The 9,260-nt window shown below is 33.1% G+C and overlaps 2 protein-coding genes across 2 annotated transcripts; both read right to left on the bottom strand.

Annotated features, from left to right (window-relative positions):
* Nucleotides 1–5,332: 5,332 nt before the first annotated feature.
* On the bottom strand, nt 5,333–5,893 carry LOC139500262 (uncharacterized). Its single transcript, XM_071289004.1, has one exon. It carries the CDS (start codon nt 5,891–5,893, stop codon nt 5,333–5,335), a length of 561 nt encoding a protein of 186 aa, XP_071145105.1.
* Nucleotides 5,894–7,203: 1,310 nt separating this feature from the next.
* Nucleotides 7,204–7,605, bottom strand: LOC139500261 (uncharacterized). The gene has a single exon (XM_071289003.1). The coding sequence runs from the start codon at nt 7,603–7,605 to the stop codon at nt 7,204–7,206; it is 402 nt and encodes a 133-aa protein (XP_071145104.1).
* Between the last annotated feature and the right edge of the window lie 1,655 nt (nt 7,606–9,260).

The following is a 9,260-nucleotide window of genomic DNA, read 5'->3' as shown; positions in this document are numbered from 1 at the left end:
CTTATAAATTCAGGTAAAAACTCTTCTTGAGATTTCAAAAATAACCATTTTATATGAATTTGGTTAAATATACTTACCATGAAATTACATTTACATCATATAGAATGTTTACTGATTAACAGGCAGTATTTCTTTTCGTTGGAGGATAAATTCTCTCACACATATACAATTTCCAACATATAAAACCTATGTCAAAATTTCAAAATGTAACTCCACTAAATGTTGTAAATACGGATATTAGTCAAACCGAAATTACTAAATTTAAATCTATTACACAATAAAGCTATTCTGTATAACTATATGTATAAATTGCAAACCTTTGCAAATTGCATAAATAAAAGTATGCAAAATTAGACTGGATGAAAAGTTGTCTTATTGGCACTGACAAACCACATCTTTCTATATCTGTTGAATAAATAATCTGCATGCCAGTATAGAAATTATTTCATTAAAGCTTCTTCTGACGCCCGCCTCTGATTGCAGGATTTTCTCGATGTGCGGAAGCCCCATTGGTTGCCTAGGGAAGTTTTCTGTTCCTTAGTCGGGTCGTCTCTTTGACACTTTCCCCGTTTCCATTCTCAATTTTAATAAGGCCAATCGAATGTAGCCATTTTTAATGTATTTGATTGTGGTAGAAGCGCATATCTTAATTTTACTTTGATCAAAAACTCTTCAACAGAATCTTTTGAAAGCCAGAATACATGTATAAACACGTTGACACGTATGAAAACAAATGACTAAAAAGAACGTAAGAGAATAACCAAACTTGTTATGACTAATTTTGCATGAAGGAGTCGGGACATTAGTTGTTTGCACATTTACCTAAATATCTATTTATCTAGTAATAACGATTTGTTACGACAGTTGGCCTTTTCTTATCTAAATGAACGAAAACAAACACCAAGGTTAATTGAATGGTTTGATTTGCACTCTTCAAAATGAATTTGATGTCACTATAAACTTCCACTTAACCAGATGAAGTCTAGAATAAAAGCACGAAAACACTTTTTTTTATTCTTTGACTGATATAAAACCAATTTGTTCTACTGCGATTAAATGTGTTCCTTGTGTTTTGTAATTCCAAAAAAGCAAGTGTGCAGATACAGGTGCGGTGCATATCATACATGTGTATCTAATAGTACATTAAAAACAATCTTGAATCTAACGTTAGCGAGGGTCTGTTTACAATTTTTATCTACATGATCAATATCTTCCGACTGGAAGTACAGCACTTCTCAAAGAGGAACGTCAGTTTGGTTGTGCGGGTTGTATAAATTCGCAGTAAAGTTTGATCAGAATAGGAACGTGAAATGCAAACCTCGATCTTGTATGGAGAGTCCCGTGCTTTCTGCGCTTTATAAACCCATACGAAAACTAGTTGAGAAGTACGTAGTTTGGTATGTACTGTATGAAGATAATTCGTCAAAGGCTGTAACTTTTTATTGTAAATGATGTTTTAAACTAAAAATACACAATATGACAATATTCAACTAACACACAAGTCACACGTTTGATATGTTGACATCGCGATTGATAACCGTTAATTGGACACAATAACACTGATATAAAAGAGATAATCGTAACTGTAATTACGATTATCCCAATATGGCGACGGTAGATATAGGTAAAATCTTTACACTCGTTTTTCTTAAATGTAGCATGTTTTTGTCAATAGTTACTCAGCTGCAAGGTTTATCTATACCATTTCATCATATTTGAATCGTAACGGTGCACTGAAATTGTCTAAGCGCTGTGAAAATAGCCGTTGAAAAATTCGGGATGATCATCGTAACTCGGAAAAAAGATAATCGTAATTATGGTATTTAAAAATAAAAAAGATAATCGTAACTGGAAACTGTTTTATTGATATTGACACTAAAAACGTATATCTGATAGCATATTATGAAATTATGGCGATGAATTATTTACGAAACGTCCCAACATCTTATGACATTTCTTTTTATGCATATATAATTAATAGTTCTTATGAAAACAGCTACATACTAGTATATCATAAAATTGGAAGGGTGAACAAGCTTCAAGAAATTTGAAAATGGGAAAACACGAACTTTGTTAATACACAGAAATTTCCAAGAACTAGGTATGCCACAAAATATGTGAATGAGCGATGGAAATTATGATACATGACAATAAATGTCCGGCGACACGCATGTGTCACCCTACATCCGATTTCTGATTAAGACAGTCAACAAAAATTAATTTATCCTGAAGTAAATAGTAAATATAGTTGATATTGTTTAAATTCATTTATTGCAGGTGGTTACAATGTATATGTGCTATTTCTGCCCCCGGGAAACCACTGCTGATTTAATTCTAGAACATACCCTATTATGCCATAACGAAGTAGGAAAGACATTTAGTATTCGTCAAAAACTGTTTGACGAGAAATTAGTGGCTACAGTTTTCATGTCACTTCGATCATTTTTCATTGATGATAGCACAACTTAAAGTTATGAATAACTTATGATGAACAAGGGATAACTTTGAAAAGTGTTTTACAGTGTCATTTCGGAGTCTTTTATAGCTGACTATGCGGTATGGGCTTTGTTCATTGTTGAAGACCGTACGGTGACCTATATTTGTTAATTTCTGAGTCATGTTGGTCTCTTGTGGAAAGTTGTCTCATTGGCAAACATACCACATCTTCTTATTTATATTAGCTACTTCATAACTGTCACTGAAATTTCCGTATCTCAGATATAAACTATAAACAACACAAATTTAATTTTGAATTATGATAATATGACATCCTTAAAACATTTAATGCTATATAAGACTAGAGAAAGATTGGCCCTAAATGGGATTCTTTGTGTATTATGAAATTAATTATAAGTAACGTGGAGTTCATTGACAAACATGGATTTGTGTTCTTTTATAGTTTGGCCAAAAGCCCGAAAATCAAGAAATAAAATTGGTGTAGCTTTAAATTTTCTTACAAGCAATACTTATTCAAAGAATGACTGCAAAGTTAAGATAAAAATAACGCATATTCCGCAAAATTAGAAACAAACTTATTAAAAATTCATAAATACTCGGTATATGAAAAGTATGCTGCATACATATGCATGGAAGATATTGTAGAGAAAAATATTGAAGGTACTAAACAAGGAACATTTTTGTATTTGCATACTTGCCATATAATAAGTACTTTTCTATTAAATGAAATCAAAAATTAGCCTTACCTAATTTTCATGCAATTTTCTGAAGTTCAAAATATTTGTTTTAAAATCTATAAAAATCTTTGTAATTAAACCAGTTCCGACTGTGATGATCTACATGTTATGCCCTTTGATGTAATTTATCAATATACATATTTGTGGGTTTTTTTTTTCCGTCTGTCAAATGCTTCGTAAGACCATAGGTAAGGCTAATAAAAACAATAAACAAAAGTAACAAAAAACAAAAGTGACAATAAACAATAGTAACAATAGATTCTAGATCCTTTACCATCCACACTGTTTATAAAAACGTCCTAAAATACATGGGTATTTGATCAAAACGTTTGAATTTAATTTTTAAAATCATATATTATATCAGTATAAAATAGAAAAAGTGAATCCAAGGGAACAATATGGACGGCTGAATTTATTGAATTATACGGAAAAGGGAGATATGAACACTAAATCCTATAATGCAGTTATAAAGTTATTGACAGAAACTTTTGTTCATTTTGCACAGAATTTTAGTATAAACGTGATATAAGAGGCAAAACATATAACATATGCAAATGTGGTTTAAGTGACTTACATTTTGAGCAATGAATTGAAAGGATTGCACTTTTGGAATATGGGATATAGCTAATCCATCCTTTTTCTCATCAAATAGAGATATCTTAGGTAGATTTATCCTAGCAATTAACCTGTAAATTTCTTCGTTTATTTTTATATGCGTAAATGTCATCGTTCAACAGGGCATTTACATTTTTAACACACAAAATACCATTGAAACGTTGAAAGACACATTTATTATGTTTCAGTTACTATTATCCGATTAAGAAAATTACTATTATCAAAGAAGAAAAATACCATAGAGTTACGATTATCATCTCGAATTTTTCAACGGCTATTTTCACAGCGCTTAGACAATTCCAGTGCACCGTTACGATTCAAATATGATGAAATGGTATAGATAAACCTTGCAGCTGAGTAACTATTGACAAAAACATGCTACATTTATGAAAAACGAGTGTAAAGATTTTACCTATATCTACCGTCGCCATATTGGGATAATCGTAATTGCAGTTACGATTATCTCTTTAATACCAGTGAATAAGCAGTTCAAACATTCGTTAAATAATAATGTGCATATCACTTACGCATTGACGGCCTATATCATATCAATCATTTGATATTAACTTGTAGGTTTTGCAGAATGAACAAATAAGTTCAAAAACCATTTCAGTGTTAAATCGAGAAAGGGGAAAGAAACGAGTCTGTATACAGTACTTTCTACTATTGATTTTACCAACATAATTTGGAGCACCACTTCTTTAACGTATAATGTACTTTATCACGTCAACAATTCAGGATAAATCCGTCATAAAATCAATACTAATATCGGAAAAGTTATCAGAATAAAATATTCGCCAAACAATCCAAAATTAATTATCAATCAAAGTTATAATGTTTATCGATCCGATACATTCCCCGCCATAAAGTTTGTGTGAAATTAACTCTCATTTGTTACTAACATTGTTCTTTAACTGGAAGCAACACTACAATTCTGTGTGCAGATATTCGGATCAATAAGTCCTGAATTCCGTTGTATTTAGTTCCTGGTCCAATGTTCTTGTATCGAACGGTTACATCCCTCGTAACACAATCTCTACTTAAGTTTGCTATAACTACTTGTCCTAATTTCCAATTACTACGAAGCGAATTATTGTCCTGTACAAGAATAAGGTCCAAAACTTGAAGGTTCCGTTTACTCACATGCCATTTCTGTCTAATAATTAACGATGGAAAATAATCTCTGTGCCATTTTCTCCAAAATGTATTAACTACTTGTTGCACGAATTTCCAACGTTTTTTTTAAATTGTCTGATTCATCCGAATGTCCTACTGGCACATTCGAAGATGCTCTTCCAAGAATAAGATCATTCGGACGTTAATATGTTCCCTCGTTCGGATCAGACGTTGAAGTTCCTATAGGTCGCTCATTCAAAATGTGTGGCTACTTCAAGTAACACGGTTTGTAGTTCATAAAATGTCATGAATGATTGTCCAATGGCAAGACTCAAACTTTTTTTGACGGATTTAATAAATGCTTCACTGCATCCATTTTCCGTCGGAGCGTCAGCTGCCTACGTGAATTACCATTCCATGCCATTACCGTTCCCAAACATTTTGATCGTATCCCAATGCCAAATTTTTACCACTTCCTTTAGTTCCTTACTAGCTGATACTAGTTGTGATCCAAGATCCGACCTTATCTTCTTAGGATATCCTCTAAAAGATGTAAATCGTCGTAAAAACATTATGAAACTATTAGTATCGTATCCATCAGCAAGATCTACATATACAGCACTACTGCTCATGCAGTTGAACAACACTCCATAAGCTTTTCCATGAGGTCGCCCCTTAACGGTATCCTTGATTGTAAGAGGTCCGAAGAGGTCTACTGAACAGTACGAAAACGCTGGTGACGGTTGAAGTCGTTCAAAAGGTAATGGTCCCATTTGTTGTCCACTACACTTGTTGTCTCGTCTTCGACATATAATACACTTTTTCCTAATCATAGAAATGTATTTGCGCACCTTTGGAATCCAGAATCTGGATCTCACATTAGCCAATGTTACGGCTACTCCTGCGTGATTCTGATCATGTACTGACTTTAAGTATAACCACACATAATGCCCTTTATTAGGTAACATCATTAAATTAGTTCTGTTCCAAGTGGCTTTCAGTCAATCAGCTAATCTTTTACCAACAACAACTATACCCGTGTCATTCTTTTCTGGAGATAGTCTTCGAAATGTGTTTGTCCAATTATCCGAAATGTCTCTTTGTAAATATCTAATTATCCATTCAAATTCTGCAGCATTTACAAATTCGGCAGTTACACCTATTGAAGCACCGTTGAATGATTATGTAGTGGCGATTCGCATCAGTATGCATGTTACTCGCAAAACTTTTGAATATGATGAAATGTTTTCCAGTTTAACATCTTCGAAATTTAAACCAGACATTGTGTCATTCATCTTCTTGATATCAGATGACATAACAATACCTATCGTGTCGGGTAACTCGTCATTACCTAAATTACAATCTTGCCTTAAAGGCCACTGGTCTATTGGATCATTCAAAAATTTAGGTCCATGTTTCCATATTGAGTTCTTAACCAATTCATAAGGAGATGTTATCCTTGTTGCGAGGTCCGCTGCATTGAATTCACTTGGCACCCACCACCAATCAGACGGTTCAGTCTTATTTTGAATTTCTGCTACCCTTGTAACAACTAATATGCCGAATCCATAACTCTCTCGTTGAATATGTGCCCTAACAATCATTGAATCGACTATGTGTATAACTCGACTAAATTTATAATCCATCTCCTCGACTAACTTTTGTCTAATTCTAGCTGCCAATACAGCTCCACATATTTCCAGTTTAGGAACAGACATCTGTTTAGTTGGTGCTATACGGTTCTTTGCTATCATTAACCGTGATTCAAATCCCGCATGTGCTGTTCGCCATCTGACATATGCACATGTTCCATAAGCTTATTTACTTCCATCCGAAAATATGACTAGCATGGGATCCCCAACAGCATTATTTGGCTTTAAACATCTTTGAAATTTCAACTGTTCTATGTCAAAAAGCTCTTTGAAAAAATCCATCCATTCTGAACGTGATTCTGCTGACAGGTATAATCCCATCGGGAATTGTGTAGAGTCTTGTCATTTGTATTGTTTTCTATGCATAGCGTTCGCATGAGAACCTTAGCTGCTAAGGTATACGGAGTAGCAAGTCCTAACGGATCATATACACTAGCAACTTGACTGAGTACCATTCGAGGAGTTAATGACGTAGGTACGCTACTTTCAATATGTGACTTAGTTATATTTTCTCCTTTCCGAACATTCTTGTACTTAGGAGAAAAATTAATCTTCACCTTGAAATCGAACAAGTCTTGTTTTGGATCCCACCTCATTCCGAGAATATTCTCATGTGCAAATTTATCTCAATCAACTTCGACGGATTCACCACTTTTTTGGGATTGTAGATTACTGCCACATTTTTCATTTCCAGATATAATCCAATAAGTAATGCGAAAACCTCCACATGCTAGCATTTTCTCGGTCTGCTGGGTTATTAAACGAGCATTATCTACACTTTCAACTGACTGTAATATATCATCTACACAACTATTTCTTATTACCATTTTTGATGCATCTGGGTAGATGTGTTGATACATTTTTGCTGTTTGATGTAATGCAAGCGTCGAAATAGCTCCACTCGGTCTGTTGCCAAAAGTAACTGTCAACAATGCAAAGTGATCTGGATCTCTGTGTGTTTCTAAATTTCTCCACACAAATCGATGTGTGTGCTGATCTAACGGTGAAAGTCTTATCGCATTGTACATTTTTGAAACGTCACCAGCCTAAGCTATAGATTCTTGTCTTAAACGATTTAAAAGACCGCTAACAAATCATTGATCACATTGGACCCTTTCGCCCAATAGTCATTAAGAGTGTGTCCCATATAAGATGACGAGGAGTTAAGAGGCAATGTCAGAGAGCACCAGGCAGGACTGTTCAACTAAAAAAAATTAATTTGGTCAAACAAATATTTTACCCTTTCAGTATAACATACTGACTGGGAAAATATTTTTTTTTTTTAAATTTGTGAATTTGACATTTTTTTTAATGAAATTCAATATAAGGCCTCAAACTGCTAATTTTCATTGAAATGTATAGGGGAAAAGCCAGTTTCTAACCGTTTTCAATGTTCCATCATCGGAGAAAAACAACACTTATGACTAAACTACCTGTATGGAAGTCTAGTATAATGTTGGTGTAAAAAATAATGAAAATAAAATTTTGGGTATCTTTTGGATTTTTTTCTAAAAATAAGGTGAAAAAATGCTAAAATAAGGAAAATTGAGAATATTGAGAAAAGCCAGTTTATAACTGTTTTCAATTATCCGTCATCGGAGAAAAACAGCAGATATGACTAAACTACCTATATGAAAGTCTAGTACTATGTTGGTGTTAAAAATAATAAAAATAAAATTTTTGGTATCTCTTTGATTTATTTAAAAAAAATAAGGTAAAAAAATGCTAAAATAAGGAAAATTGAAGAAAAAAAACCAGTTTCCAACCGTTTTCAATTATTCATTACCAGAGGAAAACACCACTTATGACTAAATTACCTCAATAGAAGTCTAGTTCTATGTTGGTGTAACACATAATCGAAATAAAACTTTTGGTATCTTTTTTATTTAAAAAAAAATAAGATAAAAAAAAAGGCAAAAATAGAGAAAATTGTAAAAATTAGAAAATTATGCTTTGGCAAACCAAAATGGTATTACATCGATTAGGTTGCAAAATATCATAAACTTTTGCATCTTTATTGTATTTATCATGTTAAATTTTAAAGTGATAGTTTTTTATGAAAAAAATAAAGAAAAAAGTTGCAGTCTCATCACCACTTTGTTCATTTGGTTGCCATAGCAACCATAAAATGTACACTATACATTTCTTGTCCTTTTTTGTACAAATTTTCACCATGAAAGTACTTAGTTGGAAAATGCAAGAACATTTTCATTGTAGATCATAAGTCACTGCCACAGATACCTACAATACAATTTTTGGCTGTACTTTGACCTTTGACTTCAAAGTAAAAAAGATGATTTTTGATTACACTTTTGTGTAGGGAGCATCATTTGTTTGCCCTGTGACAAAATCTTTTGATATTTGGCACATGTGTGCAGCACCTCAAGATAATGGGTAGTGTTCCATGGACCATCATCCCCAAATTCATCCCAACCTTCCTTTTGGGGTATTGAACCTTCTTACTAAATTTCATAGAAAATCCATTCATTAAAACTAAAGTTAATGTTCGGAAACCAATGTAACTTCAGACGACAACGATGACGACATAATACCATTATATGATCCCAAAAATTGTTTGCAGTCATATGAAAACTGATTAGATCCTCATTTTTTAACTCATATATTCTGAACTCCCAACTGGCATGACCATTATGACCATAGATCTTGTCCATTTTTTTTTGGG

Source organism: Mytilus edulis, chromosome 13 (assembly GCF_963676685.1).
Source record: "Mytilus edulis chromosome 13, xbMytEdul2.2, whole genome shotgun sequence".
NCBI classification, from domain to species: Eukaryota; Metazoa; Mollusca; class Bivalvia; order Mytilida; family Mytilidae; genus Mytilus; species Mytilus edulis.
The sequence above is the reverse complement of the archived record's forward strand: the minus strand, read 5'-3'. Positions and strand labels throughout refer to the sequence as shown.

Bases quoted from the DNA above. Each gene is read 5' to 3' on its own strand.
- LOC139500262 (XM_071289004.1), bottom strand. From the start codon at position 5,893: ATGTTACCTAATAAAGGGCATTATGTGTGGTTATACTTAAAGTCAGTA.
- LOC139500261 (XM_071289003.1), bottom strand. From the start codon at position 7,605: ATGTACAATGCGATAAGACTTTCACCGTTAGATCAGCACACACATCGA.